Source organism: Cupressus sempervirens, chromosome 1, assembly GCF_028749045.1.
Source record: "Cupressus sempervirens isolate cs-2001-9-10 chromosome 1, ASM2874904v1, whole genome shotgun sequence".
NCBI classification, from domain to species: domain Eukaryota; kingdom Viridiplantae; phylum Streptophyta; class Pinopsida; order Cupressales; family Cupressaceae; genus Cupressus; species Cupressus sempervirens.
This window is the reverse complement of record NC_143118.1, coordinates 355,121,188-355,142,443: the sequence shown is the minus strand read 5'-3', so window position 1 is coordinate 355,142,443 and position 21,256 is coordinate 355,121,188. Positions and strand designations below refer to the sequence as shown.

General features: G+C 34.5%; 1 protein-coding gene across 1 annotated transcript; it reads right to left on the bottom strand.

The window, feature by feature from the left end:
• Window positions 1-15,699: 15,699 nt before the first annotated feature.
• Window positions 15,700-16,857, bottom strand: LOC149577704 (putative receptor-like protein kinase At1g11050). The gene has a single exon (XM_089797461.1). It carries the CDS (start codon window positions 16,855-16,857, stop codon window positions 15,700-15,702), a length of 1,158 nt encoding a protein of 385 aa, XP_089653587.1.
• Window positions 16,858-21,256: the final 4,399 nt, after the last annotated feature.

Here is a 21,256-nt window from a genome sequence, read left to right as displayed (position 1 = left end):
TAGCTCTCCAAGATCTCTAGGATTATTGTTTCTCATAAGTGCCTTAGGAGTATCAAACTGCAATCTATAAAGGTGACCACTCCTAAATCCAATAGTTATGGGTGATTTCCAATCCTTGTGCTTAATCAACACATTTGTTCCTATAAAGAGTACATTATACCCCCTATCCTGAAGAACAGATACAGAAATCAAATTCAAACCTAAACCTGGCACATATAACACATCATGAAGTGGAATTATCTTTCCATTCTCCCTCTAAAACTGAACAGTCCCTTTCCCAATAGGGTTGAGTTTGGACAAGTTTCCCATAGAAATCTAGATATTGGTGTCCTCCTCCTTGTAACTAGAGAAGTACTCTCTAACTCCTGTCATATGAAATGATGCCCCACTATCTATATACCAAATACACTATGAGGTTGAGCTAACCATACAAGCTATGAGTGCAAACTCATCTTCCATTCTACTGGAGAGTTCTTCCGCACTTGCTAAAGCTATCACATGCTTCTTACCCTTCTTCCTCTTTGGGAAATCACTGACATAGTGGCCAAACTCGTGACATCCAAAGCACTTGACCTTAGAAAGGTCCTTCTTCTTTTCACTTTGTGAATTTGATCCTTTCCTAGATCCCTTCTTTGCTTTCCCTTTACCCGCTAGGGCAACATTCTCTTGTTCCACCTCATTTTTCTAACTCTTGTTGGCCCCATTAACAAGAATTAGTCTAAACTCCTCCTCAGTGAAATCAATCCATAGTCGATCCCAACTCGGTAAAGTATCTCGTCCACTGACAACTTGAACAAAGACACTCCATTGTTTAGTAAACCCATTTAGGGCTATTCTCACTAGCTCGTCATCACTAGGGCTATCTCCAACAGCTGCTAACTCATCCTTGACAAGTTTGAGCTTGGTTAGGTAACTTGTGATGTCTTCTCCCTGATTCATTTGGGTATTCTTTAGCTTCTCTCTAAGAATCAACTTTCTTTTGGTGGTAGCATTCTGGTATAGATTCAGAATGGTGTCCCACATCTTCTTTGCCATATCTAGCTCTATGATATGTGGAACAATATGATCCTTGACACCATCAAGGATAATCCTCCTCGCTTTGGCATCGTCCTTTCTATATGCTGCAACCTAGGTTGCATCCATTGGTATAGGTACAAAACTGGTAGCATAATCCTTGATACCATTCTCTTCCAACAATAAAGAAATTTTGGCCTTCCAGACACCAAAATTTGAGGCACCATCCAATCTATCTTGATCTCTCAAACCAGTTGAAGCCATCTCAAGGGTTTAAAGCAATAATAAATAAACAGATCAAAATTTCTTTCCTATAGCAAAAATCTTCTACCCTTAACAACGCTGTGATACCATGTGAAAAATTTAACTATTGCAGTCATTGATTATTAATCTCCTATCATAAATGATTATTAACTGCTGAAAATAAATTCCTAGCTAATATTGAAAAATAACACAACTACAACTTCACTTATAAAATACGGGAAGAAATGTGCAACACAATGAACACAATATTTTTGAACAAATTGTCCTTGGAAAAACCCCTAAGGGAAAACCAGTTCTATAGATGAGAAATTATATTAAACTTCAGCAAATCAAGAGATACAAAATTCCTTGCCTCTTACTAGCAGAACTTCGACAGCCTCCTAATTTAGCCCAATGATATTCCCCACTGCTATTCCCACGCTAACACTGCGCCCTTGCTAACACTGCAAACGTTTCTCCGAACTTCATGTTCTCCAAATGCCCCCCTGACCTCCTTTTGTACTACTCCTATTGGTAAACCAACGGCCGAGATTGATTTACAATCGATGGTTGAGATTAAAACAACTTAACAACCCTAACCAAGTCAATTTCTAGTTATTTCCAAAAGTGGTCAATTAATTAAAAAATATTTGTTTCTAATCTAACCAATTAGTTAGCAAAACAATTACTTGCTAAATAATAGCAAATGGACAAATATTTGTCCAAAGCTAACAAAACTAACAAACGTCACTTTGTACACTACTCCTGAAAGGCCTTCGTAATCTACTTCTTTGTTTGTCACACTAAGCCTTCTTAGTTTTACTAGAAAGCATTCCCCAAGTTTTTGCAATGAGCTCAAATGATCTCTCAACTCCTACACCATTGTTCTTATCAGGGTGCAACAACATAACCAATTTCCTATAGTATTTCCTGATTACATAGACTTGAGCATCATAATCCACATCGAAAAACTTATATAATCAATCAAATGATCTTTTTTAAAGCCAACATCAAGTGTCAGGTGGACATTCAGAACTCATATGAATTGAATGAGACTTTCAAGAAGAGGATATATATTTTGGGCTCTCAATGCCATTTTCATGGCACTTTTCAAATCCTAGACCTCAAATTTTATCTCTGCAATTTCCTTCGACTTCTTAGCCTCATCACGATACTCCATTAGTAATACTTGTAGACTCTTCTTGGCTTCCAAGGCTGAGTGCAGACGTATGAACTAGCAAATAAAATAAAATGTGGAACATGCTAGCATATGAAATGTGGGATACATGCAATTAAAAATTGACTAAAAATTTAAAAGCGAACACGTACCCTTCTCTTTCAGCTTCTTTGATTGCGATTTCAAATGTATTGTATCACTTTTTATTTTTCTCCATTAGTAATACTTGTAGACTCTTCTTGGCTTCCAAGGCTGAGTGCAGACGTATGAACTAGCAAAGAAAATAAAATGTGGAACATGCTAGCATATGAAATGTGGGATACATGCAATTAAAAATTGACTAAAAATTTAAAAGCGAACACGTACCCTTCTCTTTCAGCTTCTTTGATTGCGATTTCAAATGTATTGTATCACTTTTTATTTTTCTAGCTTCTAAAAAGGTGATTGAATTGTTTATAATAGGCCAATGACATTTTCGGAGCAACTGGTAAAAGAAACCAATATAATTTTTAATTTCTTTTATAAAAGTTGAGTGTTTTATTATGTTTATTTATAGAAATCATTTTTTAGCTTCAATTTAAGATTGAGAACAAGCTATTATTTATTATTTTTTAGTACATAATAATACATAAACATGTTATAGGCAATAGCCTATAGTGCAATGGTGATTTGTAAGCCTTTCATATGTGAGGTCTTGGGTTCAAGTCTACTCGAACTTAACACATAAAAATAATCAATCTAAAAAAATAATGATTAATCTAGGCTTCCATCCATTATCTATTTGACAAAACACATAAACATGTTAGCACAAAACAATAAGTGAGCACAATGGAATAAACAAAGAAAGATCAGAATTTTAGACACGGTGCATGAAAAATAGCACAAAAACTGAGAGGACGAAGTTCACTGACCAATAATAGTAAGCAAACATTAGGCTCCTTGAGGGTGCTAGCCACCTCTTCATTAATGGCATTCATCCTTCTAGCCACCTTCTTGAGCTCCTCCAAATCATCAGGTTGAGAAGTAGCAAATAAATTTCTTTTACTTACTCTAGTCCTTTTTCCAAGGCTATAAACGTCCTCAATAATTGTTTCTTTATCAACATATGCAATGAAGGATCTCTTCTCCTAGCTAAAATTATCGAGTTTATTGATCAACATCTCCATGTTCTCTACAAACAACTGCATAATTTTGAAGCCGTGCTCAAGAATCTTCTTTAACTTAGCTTCTAGTCCAACCTCCTAGAAAGGTTCTCTATCTTTTACCTCTAGTAACCTAATAGTCATCCCTTTAGTCTCAACCAAGCCCATCACTAAACTCTTCTCCTTAGTCATCCATAACACCTCATTTTTCCTTCTTCTCTCAAAAGAAGATTGTAGTAAATCTTCAAACATAGCAAAAAGGACTCATCGCTCTAGATTCACACTTTTTATTGCATGCAATGCCCACCTATTCACCTAGAAAAGATTTAGGCAAAGATATTTTGTAGTTTGGAGAACTCCAAAAGGAGGATCATGTTTATCCTGAAATTTAGTAGACCATAGATCACCTAATACCACCCTTGTAGAACCTCTCTTCTCACCTTCACCATGCAATTGTGTAGGGGATATACGAACATAATGAATCAAATTACTGGTGTAGTCTTTAACTAGCGAGATCTACATATTTATCTTATCTTCAATATGATGGATTCCCTCAGAACTATTAGAGTAATGACCACTAGTAGAGCTAGAAGGAATCTTAGTTACCAAAAAATAGCCAATACAAATTTCACCTAGGGCAACACCTAGCTTCTTGGACTTAAAATCAACATTCTTTCTCCCTACAACATCCTTCTTGGGCTTAGTCAAAACCCACATCTGAGAAGGGCCAATCGTAGGAGACCCTTTAATTTGTAGAGACTCCTTAACATTGTCAATACACCTTCCTCCCTAGAAGCAACATGGGCTTTCTTAGGGTCTATATTCTAATAAGATGGAGAAGCCTCCTCCCCATCCTTCATGTGGTTTCACCAAACACAATCCTTTTTGGGCGTGGTTGAGTCTTCTTGGTAACAAAGGACTTCTTTTGCTTTTTGAACCCTCCCTCATTAACCACAAACCTAGAATTTACATCAAACACAATATCAAAAGAGAGAAGGGCTTCACCCTTTTCCTTAATAAAAAAATTGGGATTCTTTTCATTCTTCACCCTCAAATATTTGTACAAAATTAAAATTAAACCCAGGTAGAGCACCACTTTAGAGGACTTATTTTGTGAAAATAAATTCTTGTATTCAAAGATGATAAAAGTTAGAAAGGAAAGGACACACAATCTTTGTATCTAAAATTATTCAAAAAACAAAAAAATGGTACATGTGGAGCCTCAAAAATCTACCATCAACAACGAAAAACTATATGATCATTTTAGCAATACGCTACCAAAAGGGCTTCAACTAACTAGGATCAAAAAAGGTATTGTACATCTTCAACTTTAATAAAACTTCCCTCTCCTAATTTTTTTGAGAATTTCTACAACTCCAGGTCAAAGATCTTCCAATCCTTCATATCATAGGTTGAGAGACCAAATGCCTAACAATAACCCTTTTAGTGATCATAAACATATTTCCTTCTAGACCAACCACCCCATTATCCTAGTCCTCAACAAAAATGTTGGTGAAATTCATGTCAAAGTCTTCAATTTCTCCAAAAAAAGGAGTTAAACCACCCTTAAACAACGTGTTCTAAACTTCAGAATCCCTTCGGATGTGCTTGCAAACCACTGGTTCAAACCTCTTCAAGTTCCCTCGCATCTTTATTTAACAAGAGATGCAACTAGTATGCAGAATAATAATGCATAAAATAAGGAAATTTCTCCAATGATATGCATATCTCAAAATCTAGAAAGTGTTAGTTGAGGGGATTAATAATTATGAGAAACAAAATCATGTCTCGTTGCTCTTTAATGATCAAGCTCTTACATTTTACCAGTATCGTACGTACTTTCAAACTTTCCTTGTTTACTATTGAGTTTTTCAAAAATCCACCACATATCTCAGGTCAAATTATTAATTTATGCTTCCCCTTGCCAAACCACCTCATGATTACTTTAAACCCTAAGTTAGCAAGGATATTAGTAACCATGTTGTATTCCCTATAGAGATGGTAAATATAGCATTTTTGGAAGCTATTTATAATTTGCTTGCAATCTTTGATAATAATATCTATAGACCAAGAAACGAGATTATCAACCTTTAGGCATTTGATAATATTATTTGTATCACCCTCGAGATTATCAACCTTTAGGCATTTGATAATATTATTTGTATCACCCTCTATCCATACCTTACTCGCATTTACTTTTTTTTAGCAAGAATTAGACATTGAAGAGCTCTCATGGCCTCTACTAGTGATTGGTCTAGTATCCCAAGGAAAGTGCTATTGCAAAGCTAACATAGCCATATTCATTTCTAACCACTCCCTGCACCTAGTCGATCTAGGATTCCTTTGGTCACCCCAATATATAGGCAATATGTTAATTAAATATATGTTAGAGAATAACTTAATTGAAAATCGAACTTAAAATCTTTGATATTTGGGATCATCTGGAGCCGAGCTTAGTATAAATAAAATATATTAAGATAATTTTATTAATGTGCAAGAAAAGACCACAACTTGGGTCTATGGGACTGGAAGCTTAGACCTGAGAAGTTAGCGAACAAATGGAGCACCAAATGATATCCACAAAAGAACAAGCACAATAAATGAAGAAGAAAGCATTAGACATCGTGAAAAAGATTAGGTCTCCATCTTCAAAGGGAAAAAGTCCAACAACAATTGATATGTTTGGCGACTACCAAAGGCCCTGTGGTGTGGCTAAGTTTTGCGAGAGGAGTGTTGTTGGTGAAGAGGTCCATTGTGGGGTCTCAACCAGGAGTATAGGAATATGTCACTTGTTAATATGTTTATGTATAAGAACTTACTATTAACATATGCAAGAAATTAAATGAGAAATGGATATCATGTTAATTTCACCATTACATTGTGCCTCTACTTTCATGTGTATACAAATATAATATGATTGTAAATTTCAAAATTTTATGCAAATTGTGATAATAAGGTTCAATGATTATGTTTTATATAAGATTATTATTATATAATATTTTAGTTATTCCTAGATAAGTTGTTGAACCTCTATCTAGCAAAAGATACTATATAAAATATTAATCAACAAGAAGTATTAGTGAACATGAGTGAGCCCCTATAAATTGGTTAGACTCGAAGTATACAAGATGGGAAAGAAAAATTGGTACACAAATGCTAATAATGAAAGTAACAATTTAATAGATTAAGATGTAGACATGTAAATATAAGGAATGTTAGAAACAATAGTCCACCAAGATAATTAAGGGTGGAGGGGATGATTCAATTATCCAACAATTAAAACATTTATCTTCCTTAAATAAACTTAACCACTCAACCAAAGTAAACAACAACCATACAAAGATGCACATAGACAATTACACCAGATATGTTAACTAGGGAAAAGATGCCCACAAGATGATGTACTAATATAAATACTCCTTGTTAAAGGATGGACCCTATTAGGAGTCTATTACAACATTTAGTACATATGAGTCTCTGTTAGGAGACTTTGAATCCCTGTTAGGAGTTGTGGTGCAATGTATGTAAGAAGAGCCCACTACCCAAACATGCAATTTCAATTACAAGAAGAGCTCACTACACAAATAAGTAATTTACTGTTATGTTCCTCTTTTCTCTATTCTATCAACCAAACCAATCATTTTCAAACCTTTTAGACTAGGTCACAAGCTTTGGATCCAAATACCAAACCTCGGATCACACAATAAAACCTCGACAATGAAGTTTCCTTCACTTCTGCTCTGCTCTACTCAACTTCGCATTCCACTCTCTCTACTACTTACAATCACTTTTGATTGATACCATTTCATCTGCTATGATAAAGGAAAATATCCTTCATTTATATTAAATCCATAAAATAATTCCCTAAGTCAGTTGTTAAACCTTCTCAATTAATTATTATAGGACCACATTAAGAACACTTTAGACTTAGTGATAACATTAATCTTCCACCTTGAAACTTGAATATCTTTTCATACACGTAATATTATGACGAACAAGCTTAGCCACATCATCACCATATGTCTTCTTTATATCCTCAACCTCAATTCTTAGAGTAATATCTCTGCTAAGAGATATAACAAGTTTATCAAAACATGTATATGTATACTTTATCTCAGAATAGACATCACCAAAACTTACATAACTTCTTCTAGACTTAATATTTCTTCATCCAACATTAACTGCATATACTAGATACTTAGACATGTCCCCCATAACTTTGAATAGTGAGAATACTCAACTAGCCATCTGTACCAATTTGATATTTCCATTGTTCTTCTGTCAGATACCACAGAAAATTGCTATGTTGACATCAATGACAAACACAATCATGAATGTAACATATCATTATAGTAACATATCTACAATACTCCCCCATAAGATAAGATAAAGATAAACATAAAGATAAATTTATTAATGTCCATCAAAAGACCACAACGTGGGTCTATGGGACTGGAAGCTTACAACAAGGAAAAAGAAGACAAATAGAGCACCAAACAATGTAAAAAAAAGAAAGAACAAGCACAAAAAAAGAAGAAGAAGAAGGAAACATCATGAAAAAGATTAGGTATCCATCTTCACAGGGAAAAAGTCCAACAGTGACTGATCTGTGTGGCTACCAGAAGCCCTGTGATGAAGTTGAGTGCCACGAGAGGAGTGTCACTGGCTAAAAGATCCCTTGCGAGGTCTCATCGATCTGGAACAACCTGTGTTAGGAAAACTATACAGTTGCTTCACACCCTGAGCTGGAGTTAAGGGTGAGAACAAGGTCATAATAAGCTATGCCTGGGTCTAACTCCTGGGAAATGAAAGCTGTAAAGTATGGTCACAAAGCTCTAAGGACTCGCGGAGATAGAGCGCAATGCAATGCTGATCAGTGTACCTAAAAAAATTTGAGAGGGATCTACAATCTCTAAACAGACAGTAAAATCTCCCTCTAATCTCATAGTATATGAGACATCTGAAAAGAAAATGAATCTCACTTTCTACCTTTGCTAAGGTACAAAGTGTACACACTCGATCCTCTCTAGCAATATGGTGATCGACCTGAATCTAGAGTTTGTGCAAGCCCACTCTAAAGAAGCCAAGGGAGATAAATAGGGTGTGAGTCCAGTATCTATGTAAGTACTCAAGGCGTACAATAATCCCATCTCGGATAACTAAGAAGTGCTCAGCATAGAAAGCCATCCTTGGATGTAGTCCCCCTGGAGGATCCACCCAAGTCCGTGTGATATGCTTCCTATAAATGCCAAGTTTGATATGCTCGTTCCACTCCTGTCGAGAAGGGAGTAGATGAGCAGGGGCATCCAATGAGAACTTGAAGGGAGGAAGATGATCAATGTCGATCCCCACTGAACTCAGTAGGATAGTAGCCTGAGCATACCAACCACAGGCTTTAGTGGCAGGATCGATGTCAGCAATAGCAACTGAGGAGCAGTAAGCTAAATAAGGGTCTCTGTGTTGGCCTTCCTCTGAGTTAGCAAAGCCACGAAGATGGTGGAGAAACCAGATCAAGTCAAAAAATGCTTCCATAGGAATATCATCAACATTCATGCTTCCAACAAAGAATGCACGTGACATCTCAGTATAAACTAGTGGAATGATATATAAATTTCAACACATAAATAAAAAAATTAATGGAAATAAATGTTAATAACATGATAAAACTTCTATGCTCATAACATAATAAAGATTAAAGGTGATGATATGATTTTCAGCATAAGTTTATCTTTGATACACATTAATTCATATGTGGATAGATATATAAAGATTGTGTGATTTTAGGATAGGAAAAAGAGGAAAATATGTACACAAGAGGAGTCATCAAACTCTAAAACATGCACAATCAGCCTATCCAAACACAAAATAAATTGAGATAAAGGAATGCAAACCATAAATAAAACTCTCTCAACTTGACAATTGTACCCTTTCTTCTCCAATTGAATCAATGTAGCTCCCATATTTACAAAATGGAAACAAGATAATGATAATTTGACTATAATTATCACAAGAAGAATTGAAAGATGGTGGTTATTTTTGGATTGAAAATATGAGCTCAATTTACTTGAATTGGAGACCAAAATGCAGATTTGGAAACTTAAATGTGGAAATGAAATATTGCCATAATTGTTATAGATAAATGCATAAATCAATGCACAAATCAAGGACAGAGATGGAAAGGAAGGTTGAGGCAAATAGGAATGCAAATTAGTGGAAAAAAGGAAGAGGAAAGGTATGAAATTTGGAGGCAAATTAGTAGGAAGACACGAAGCAAAATTGTACGAGATGAAAAGCACAATTAGAGGAGAGGTGTAAGAGTTTAAATTTTTTGAAGTTTTGAACTCATTAATTCGTCCAAAAGGAAAATTAAAAATTAGGAATTAGAAAGTCTCATAATCCATGAAAAATAGGGACAATTAATTAATTGGAGTTAAGAAAGAGGAGAAATTAGTACAATTAAATTATTAGGACATAGGCATAAAGTATGTGTTGTTTATTCCTATAAGGCAAATTAATTAATGATTGGCAAAATTGAAGAGTTTAATGTGAAGATGACCCAATTCAATAACTTTGATGAATATTCAAAAGATTGTGATGAATTTGAAAAGGATCAAATAATTATTGATTGATCAAATTGTATTGTGAAATTAACTAAACAATGATTAATGATGTGTCAAATTGATTCACACAAAGATTGATGATGAATGACAATAATGGACTCTATGAATTTCATAAAATTGATTGCAATTGCTAGATAATGTTGGTTTAGAAGAGCATTGAAGAAATCTATCAATAATATAAAATTGATATGGATAAGGTTGAACTAACTTGATTAGACATGAAGGAGCTGGACACTATTGATAATCAACTTGATGATGATTGATGGTGAATTGAATTGATTAGGGTTAACAATGTCAATAATCAACTTGATGATGATTGATGGTGAATTGAGTTGATTAGGTTTAGTTACACACTAAGGGGCTCAACAATGCCCAATGATTGACTTGCAAATTGTGTTGATTTGAAAAGGTTTGATAGGGTTTGACTAGGTATAAGGACTTGTTAATGCCCAAAATTGGATTGAAAGTGTTGTGATAAAAAAATTCAAATGACGATGATAAATCTCACAAAAATCTAGCAAGATGTGGTTAGGCATTGAGGGACTACGATTCCCAAGATTGATTTAATGATCATGAAGTTGGTTTTGAATTGTTTTGGGATTGATTTGAATAAAGTAGGAACTGTTCGAAAATATTTTGAATTGGTTTAGGGTTAATTTGGGGTAATTTTGAAATATCATAAGTAGGTTTGAAAGAGTTTTGAAATAATCATATAGGTTTTGAAATGTGTCAAAATGGGTTTGAATGATAATCAAATTGGCTGAAATGATCAATTTTAGGAGCTAAGAAATGAGGAAATGTTAGTGTGTGTTAATGATGAATGTGCAAGAACAAACTATTTTTGAGTGTCTATATTTTATCCTTGTTTAATACAACGTGATTTAGAGTGTTGTCAAAAAAAATTGATGATTAATCGCCTATAGCATGCCTCAACAATAGTAGGATACATGGGTTCCCCCTCAAAAAATTGATTAAGGAATACAAGTAATAGGTCAATTTGTCAAGGATGAAAAGACAAATCCATAGAAATGAACAAATTGAAAATTAGAGTTCAAATACAATAGTTAGGACACTCAAAGTGCCAAAAGCATCGTGACCAATACAAAACACAAAGCTTGCTACTCCATCTAAGCAAATGGCTTATAAAAGGGCTTGGAGAGGACTTGGAGGTCATTTTCACTCACACATTTGGAAGAATTAGAGATCCATAGATAGGATAATGGATAGGTTATTAAGACAAACATGGAGAGTAAGTATGGAGCTACTGAAAAGTAGAGGGCACATGACAACAATTGAGTACATTGAGGCCTGTATTATTATGCATTAATTTCATGCATTTTAAAGTGATTAGGGGGTCAAACATGGATCAAAAGTGGGTCTTGGGGGCTTTTGAGAAGTTCCAACACTCCAACTACACAAGAAACACAACCAACGATATAGATTACATAGTTGGACATACCAATTTCCCACTTGGCATGCCCAACTGTGAACCGTGTGTGTTTGGTAAACCAAGTTGTGCAGTTGGTCATGCAAGTTGCTAATGCATGTCAAAAAAAGTCAAAATACCCTAAAAAGGTCAAAACTTGGTTAAAACCCTAGAATGAGTCCACGAGATCAAATATAGGTTGAATGTGGTCAAACTTAGTCAATAATAACAAAGAGCAACAATTTGCATGGTAAACACAAGAGTTATCACTACTACAAACAAGAGAACATAGGCCACCTAGCCTACGAGGTATGACATCAATTGAGTGCATAGGAGAGAGAGAGAGAGTCAACAATTTAGGCTTGCATGAGAGAGAGAGAGAGATAGTCAACAATTTAGGCTTGCATTATGTCACATATATGCCTAAGATTGCAAATAAAGGATTGATTACAACATTCACAAAGTAGTGGCACTCAGAGACTAGTTCATTCCACTTGTTGACAGATGATGCTACAATTACACTAGAGGATGAATGGCACATCCTACAAATCCCAAAACATGGAGAGTTGGTTGGTTATGCTCTGAAAATAGTGAGAGCTCATAAAGGTATTCGAGTCAATCGCAAATAGAGTAGTGGTTCCAAGATATGCCATATGTATAGTGTTATGGTTAGGCACTAATACAAGGGCCACTTGAATATACATTACATTTTAGACATGTTTTGGGCACTTCAAGGGATTTTACATAGATGCCATAAAGTGATTACCTGATGCAAGATAATGATGAGGAGCACCTACCCTATAGAAAACATGAGAGGTATTCAATTAGTGCACTATTATAAGGCACTTCATGATTGAGGCATGACTACAATAGAGAGTGCACAGGAAATTTAGAGAGACCTATTCTATTGATAGACACAATTTACAGGTCTTTAAGATTTGAGTGCTCAAAGATAAGATAAATCTATTAATGTCTAACAAAAGACCACCAAGGGTTTAAGGCACTGAGAGCATACAAGCAAGGAAGCTATGGACTACAAGACACCATCTGGGAAATATTAAGTCAGAACAAAATAAACAAAACAACAAAGAGGAGAGTGTGAAGGACAAGGATGAGGAGGATGGGGAAGAGGAGAACGAAGATGATGATGGAGATGGAGACGGGGGAGATGAGTATGGCGATAAGGATGACATCGGGGTGGGGGGGTGAGAATGGTGGTGATGGGGAGGATGAAGGGGATGCAAAGGACAATGAAGGGGAGGTAGAGAACAACACAGAGTCAAGAAGCAAGGATGATGATGGTAGAAATGTGATACCTATGTAAGTGGCGGACGATAGAGGGGTTCCAATAGATGATGGGGATAGACAAGAACCCTAGAATACGTAGATGCCAAATGTGATCGTACAATATGATGAACCAAAAAAACATAGGAGACAACGTTTCAAAGATGAAGGATCACTAGGTAGACAGGGCAGCTTGGGGTACAGAACATGTAGGGTGGTACAAAGAGCAATCAATACTCGCAACAAAGAGATCATTCAACAATGAAAATCTTATGGATTAAGATGTTAGCATATAAACACAAAGAAGGCACACAACATCCTGTGGTTACTTTTAAACATCAAAATAAAACCAATGTTATAATATATAAATTTCAATGCATAAATGATGAAATAATGGAACACTGATAATAGTCTGATAAGGCTTCTATGCTCATGATATAATAAAAATAAAGGTGTCAATGCACTTTTTATGAGCTGATATTTGACAAACATGAATTTATATGTGAATAGATAAAAGAGTGTGTCATATGTTATTGAATTGTATGACGAAAATTATTTGAAACATGTGCAAGGAATCATACCACAAATGAGCAATGCATAGCTTGGAAGTAACATCTAATATATAATATATGAAATAAGGAGACATTATAAATTATGTAATATTGTTGAAGCACAATGAGCACATGCAAAACCAAGAAGAGGAGGGAACCTAATAGTTGTTAATCCTAACTTTGTGTTTTTCGAAGTAAAATGTTTCATATCAGCCCCAATTTTTTACAATAGCTTACTTGAACACTACACTGCATATAAATAAAGTTTTTACACCATATCTTCAAACACAATGCTACATCAACATTTTTTTAGCACAAGTGTTTTTACAAAGACAAAAAAATGAGATCAATAATGTGACATCACATGCATTGTTCATTTTATATTTATGAAATACATTTCAATCAATTATGAGTTTAATCATCAACATTGACATCTTTAGAGTCTCAACTATAAGGTAATGTTGTTTAAAAAAATCAACATTATATAGAGTGTGATTACAACTATTGCAAAATATTCACCTATAGGTTTATTTTCCCTATTAATGAAGAATACAAAACGTTTAAGATCTAAAAGCACATAATTTCCAACATATATATAACACACATTGAGTATATAAGGCTAAAGTATCTCTTACACAAAAGATAATGTACAAATTGAAGAGTCAATTCAAGATAGGGAGAATAATTGAGGTCACATTTTTCAAAATTATGTACCAATAGCACATTACTAGATTTAGTTTTTTCAATATTTAATATAAATTATTTAAATTAATAGGATAGGCTTGGTAACTATCACAAAGGAATCATTTCACACCAATAATTTAACCATTTTAGAAATCAACATTAGTACACCTCTACATTTTAATTTTTAATATTATAAAATAAATCTATCCTATTATAGTATTTTGATGGTTCACCAAGTTTTAATTATGCTATTGATTTACATTTATATCCACAATGCTACATCAAACTATTGATTATTAAGCAAAGTAATTCCCGTTTCAATTCATTAACTTAATTCACCACTAGTTCTAATAATGCTATTGATTTAAGTTTATATACACAATGCTAAATCACAATATTGATTATTAAGCAAAATAATTATATGATTCAATTTTTTAAGTATTTGAACACAACCTCAGCATATATTCGCTTGGTAATGTCAAATTTTTTTTTAGTATCTTCTACAAAATTCTCCATTTCTTCTATTGACTCCAAAAAGTTCAAGCTTGTAATATATTAGAATATAAATTATACAATGTTGTAAGCAAACTTGATACAAGTTTGACAATGTTGTAAATCAGAATACAAGTTTTACAATGTTGAAAATTAAATCAATGCATCTTCTATACAAAATTATATTGACTTGCATATTTAATTATAAATAAAAAAAATTCCTACAGTAACATAAGTGTATCTTCAATATTTCTATACAAAATTATATTGACTTGCATATCTACTTATATAAAACAAAATTTCCTACCGTAGCCCCCTCAAACCTCCTATAAGTGTATCTTCAATATTTCTATACAAAATTATAAGGACTTGCATATTTACTTATAGAAAATAAAATTTCCTACCCTAACCCCCCTCACACCTCCTTTCCTCCTTTGGCTGAAAGTGTTAATAAATAATAACTATATTATGTCTATTGCGATATTGCTATCAGTATTTAACTATATAGTTGTTCGAGTCAAACTCATTGACTCATATTTCATCTCTTTCCTATCATAACCCTCACACCTGCTTCAGCTGCGAGTGCAAAAATATAATAACTATATCATGGCTACAAGTGCTAATAAATAATAACTACATCATGTCTATCCTGATATTGCTATCAGCGCTAATAAATAATAACAATATCATGTCTATCCTGATATTGCCATTAGGATTTAACTGTATAATCCTAGTTGTTTGAGTCAAACTCATTAATTCAAGTTTCATTAACTTCCTTCATCGATCCTTCCATTATAAATGTTTTTATTTAAAAATATTGTGCCTCCTAAATCATTAAAATTTGAACATCTGGTATCTTATTGCAAATGTAAGCCAAAAGAAGATATAGTATATGAAAGAATGATATTTATACACAGTTTTCTTGAGACGTTATGTTAAATATTTTCCCACAACAGGGGAACGCATTACATGCAACGCAGGCACGGCCTCCGCCTACTTTGTCCTGACGGACTAGTTGAAAGAAGGGTTTAAAAATCTGTGAAAATTTGTCCCGTCGGCCTCCACTCTATGAATTACTACAGGTTGAGGTTGGGGTTTTTCTGGCATTGCGGGAACTGCTGTCTGTCCCTCCAACATCTTCAATGCTTCTGCCATACTCGGCCTTAATGCCACATTCACATGAGAACATAAAATTCCCACCATTACAAATCTCTTCCCTCTCGCGCATTCTCCAATCTATCACTAGATCGATTTTATTCGAGACCTCGAGAAGCTGGCATTGACTAGTTATATCCACGGCCCTTTTGCAGCTCATGATTTCCAGCAACACGACCCCAAAGCTGTAGACATCGCAGCGATCTGTGAGTAGTCCAGTCAGACGATACTCCGGCGCCAAATACCCATGCGTGCCTGCTACTTTTGACCTCAAATGAGATTGCCCTTCCCTTATCGCAAGCCCAAAATCTGCAATGCGGGGATTCATGTCGTCATCCAGTAGAATATTGTCGGCCTTGATGTCTCTGTGATATATCGCTGGCCGAATTCCATAATGCAGATAACACAACCCCTTTGCGATGCCGATTATTATCTTCTTCCTCTGCTCCCACGACAGTGCTCTCCCATTTCTAATTTTCCCTGCAAAAATGTGTTGATACAGGCTGCCATTAGCAAGATAGTCGCAAACGAGAAACCGCTCATGGCAACCCTGTTTGCCATCACCGGCAATGCCGAAACCACGGAGAGCCAACAAATTCCGGTGGTGAAAGCTGCTCATCATCTCCACCTCGTTCCAGAAATCGTTGAGAGAGCACTTCTTCATTCTCTTCACGGCGATCATCTGTCCGTCGGGAAGTTTGCCCTTGTACACAATTCCAAAGCTCCCCCGTCCGATTAAATTGGTGCAATTGAAATTTTTCGTTGCCTCCTCCAATTGCCGCGCGTTGAACCGCACAGGGCCAAGTTTTTCATGGAAAGAGTAATCCATTTTCTTCACAGCAATCATCTCATGAGCTTCGGCAAGTCTTCCGTTACACACTATTCCATTGAAATTGCCCTGATCAATTATAATGGTGCAACTAAAATTCTTGGTTGCATCCTTGATTGGCAGTATATTGAACCGCACTACGCCCATGTGAATTCTCGCAAAATGCCTAATTTTGGCCCTTGCACAGTACCAGTAACTGATTCCCATGCTGCAGAACAAGATCATAGCCATGGCCGCCATCACCACGAAGACCTCCATTTTCACCAATATTTTTCACAGAGAATGTCGTTACTGGATTACAGAAGAAATCAATATCCAGTTTGCTACAACTCTGTCGACGAGTGAATAATGAGCTAAATTTATAAGGAGGGGCCAAATTACAGAAAAAAATGTTACCAAATACATAATCAGCTAAATTATAGAGAGGGGCTAAATTGTAGATTTTTGTTGCCAAATCCATAATCAGCTAAATCATCGAGACTCGATCTGACAGAGCTGAAGGAAACTTTAGATTTGAAATGCGCGATCCGACTCCGCAAATCTACGGTTCACAGTATCTTAAAAGTGCGCAAAAATAATATAAAACTTTTCTGCCGTTGGATTTCGGTATCTCCGTTTCGAATATCTCGGCAGCTTTTCATTGTATAGTAAGATGTTTCCATTTCCCATTTTATTTTTTCCTGAAACGTCCAAAGCTGCTAAATCAAATGATTTGTTTCTATCAAATCACAGATGAAGAACAAGAGATGCAATGCGCCTTATATGTGTAATCTAATTTTATTTTTATATTTTATTTTATTTGTATTTTTCTAAACAAATCAGTGTATAATTTGAATTGTAGCAATATTTTTTTAATAAAAAAAAATTGGATTTTGTAAATTAGCAAATTACATTATTATTATAATTCTTTAAAAGTTTTAATGTTAGAAGTTTTTTCACTATATAAAATTATATATTACAAATTTAAATTAATTTTTAGGCTAAATAAAATAATTTTGTCAAATATAATAATAATAAGAAGTAAAGTAAATTGTAGGTTATAATTTTCTTTGCATGTAGGTTATGAATTAATCTATACAAAATTAAAATAAAATAGAATAAACCTAGATATTATAGATATTATGATGTCAAGGATGTTGTCATGAGGATTAAGTAATATGGAGAATGGTGGCAAAGGTTGAGTAAACTACCATTGCATGTGTCACTTGAGAAAGCTTGAATGTGGATATTTTTACATTTTGGCATCTCAACTTTACATAATGACTATTCATGTGGTCTATATTTATGCCAAAAAGTGATCTAAAAACATATCAAGCAACTTTATTTCCAGCACAAATGGATTGAAAGTCAAGATGTAATTTCACTTGGAAGATTAATTATTCTTGACCGCTATTTTCTATGATTTGTTCTACAATTTACATGAGAAGTCCTAGCTATACTAATCTGCATAAATCCATCAATCATGCATTGACAGAAAGAATTGTTTCCCCAAAACATTGCCTGGCATTTTCAAGGATTCAGTAATTTGTTAAAAACATGTGTTCACAACTAACCCAAATTATTCGATATCAATTTGTCATTCCACCTAAGGATGTTAAAAGGACTTGAATGCGTAATTGAGATCAATATCTTGTTTCTTGAAATATATTGACATGCTAATTTACATATCCAAACTTACATTTTTACAAGAAAACTTGCATCTAACTTTCACTTATATGCATAAGCATAGTTCGAATTTCCTGAATGTCCTGATTAGATAGCTGATATTTAGCACTAAATCCCACATTTACAAACAGATACATATACCTTCCCAATAGCTACCAGTACTTTAAAATGTCAACCGTTCCCTATTTAGAGTACAAATATTCAAATTCCCTATTTACAGTACAAATATTCAAATTTTCTAGGCATCAGATGTAATTCTATGCAGGTCCCATCAAAATTTTAAGAACACTGTTTTCCCATCAAGAATACTTGTTCATGTTCTCGCCCTGAAGACAGTCCAATTCAGCCTGCCAAGTAAAACGAAAAAGACTATTATATTGGTTGGGGGGGGGGGGTGTTCACAAGAAAGCACACTGGAAGCTAAATTCTACCGCTGACTCACAAACTAGAAAAAAGGCAAACAAGAGCTCATATTTAATATATAAATCTTTTATGCACTCCCAAATAGCTATAGGTAGATGTACAAGTAGGTAGTTACATTTCTGGAAGAAGGCATGTCGTAGTTTTTTTGTGTTGGACAAGTAACCTTACTTACGAAGCTCAAATACATAACAATCCACTGTAAAGGAATCAAGGAAAGGGCAACACAGAAGTTCCATTATCATGCCTCAAGATTGATGCCTATGACCGAGGTTAAATAAATAACAGCTAGTTTATTAGGCTACATAAATTAAAATTTCTTTGAAAATGGCTTTAAAAAATCTCAAGTTTTGCACATCACCCCAATACAGGCCGCATAATAACCTAGATGGCTTCTTAAATGTATCATCTCACTTTCAGGCATTACCTTTCTACTTACAAGCAAGTATGAGCCGAAAGTCACAAAAGCATGTGGCTGGGGGATACAGATCAAATTTATTGGAACATATACAGCCCCCGTCCAATGTTCATGCTGAGAAAGGGAAAATATTTTCTCAATCTAAAATTATAAAGCTATCTTTCACTCTCATTATTTCTGATGATATTGTTTCTTCAAAAAATTTGTATATGACATTCGGCTGTTCTGAATGGTAGTAATTCATCAATCCACTGATAGGTCAAAACTCTTCCTGTATAAATATATGAATATTCAATGGATACAAAAGATACTCCCGAGTTCATATCACTCAGACCAAACCTAATGCATCGACTTCCCATTAAACTAAAAACCATTTTGATATTTTTTTTGAAAGCTCAAATCATTGAAGAAATAGTCCAAGAATATCAAATAGGATTTTTCATAACCTATGATATTTGCAAGATCAACTACTAGTAGAAAGCTAAACGATGCTAAATACTATCTCCAAAACATCACAGAGCTCCATGAATAGTCAGAATTGATGACATCCCAAAGTCAGCTCAGGGTAAGCAAAAATGCTTTGGCGCCTTATATTGAAAAAGGCTTTTAGATCAGAAAGGCTTTGACGTTGCTTTTCTTCCACCTTCAAAGCAAAGCTGGAAGGTGTGGTCTAATGATGAATGAGTTACAATGTACACCATTAACTCTTGGAGAGGATAAATCGGCATTAAGAACTTATTAAAACTCTATTGAAAAAAGGAAAAAAGTGTTGGTTGGCAAGGCTAAACAAATGGAAGGACCTCAAGAATTTTCAGGAGGGCAAGGGCTAAAGGTATTAGTTTATGCTAGCCATGCAAAAGAGGAATTTAAAAAAGGAGATCACTTTTAAGAGCATAGCCATGCAGAAGAGAGATTTAAAAAATGGTAAAGATGTGCATCAACCTCTTGATTATCACTCTGTTTCTTTCCAGTATATAGAAGGCCAAAGTATAGCTGAAAGAATATGAGATCCTGTTCGTTCAGATGGCACCAGCTACGAGTAAATATACATTAATATAGCAATACATGTGAGAAATATAGTGATAAGAAGACCAAGCACAGAAAAAAGAGAAGTAAAGAACCATCCTCTTGCTAAAGTTCAACCTTGAAAGAGAATATAAACATATGCCATCCTCAAACACGAAAGACTCATCCCATGAATCTCTATGCTTATGAAGTTCGAACTTCAAAATTTTTAATTTTCTAGTATAATAAAAAAGTTGCAACAATCAGAAATATAACCTTCAAAAAATCAAGCAAATAAAGAATACGAACATCCCATGGGTTATGACAGATAAACTGTAATAGATTTAAAAGTCATGAAAACATTTGCAAACTCAGCACTTCAAAAAACACCTTGAATAGAAGAAAGACTTTGCAAAGTCTAACTACATGAAAGATATACACATAGTTTAAGCCAGGATACTGGAGGAACAATCATCTAAACCCTTGTAAATATTCAGGATTTACACCTTGAGTGTCAGATTATCAATCATGCTGATTAGAACATGAAGGTACATGAGAACGGACATAATGGGACCTTTATGATTATTATTATCATATTATGTAATAGTAATACTTTTCTATTTTTCTTCTGAGCTTGAATAATAGGAATAAAAATAGTATACCTCTTACTAACAGGATCAGCAAACTCAAGTATTCATTTATAAGGGTAATACAAACAGTTTACCATTTAATAATAGGATCAGAATACTTGAGTGTTCCATATAAAGGGGAATAGAGCGGGTATATTTAGTTAGAAAATTGTGCTGAAATAGAGCAAAAGTAGCCAGTGCCATACAAAAATAAAAATATAATATTCATAAGGAGAAAGAATAATGCCCAAAGCCTTCACACTGGTATTCAATGATCAATCTCTTATCAAGGTCATTAATAACCTAGTTGTATGCTTGCATTTGAGAAGAGAAGGTAATACAAACAGTTTAAAATTTGATAATAGTATCAGCAAACTCAAGCATTCATTTAAAGGGGGGATAGAGAAGTTATATCTAATTAGAAAACTATGCTGAAATAGTTCAAGTGGTCGGTGCCATACAAAACAATAAAACTCATAAGGAGAAAGAATAATGATCAATA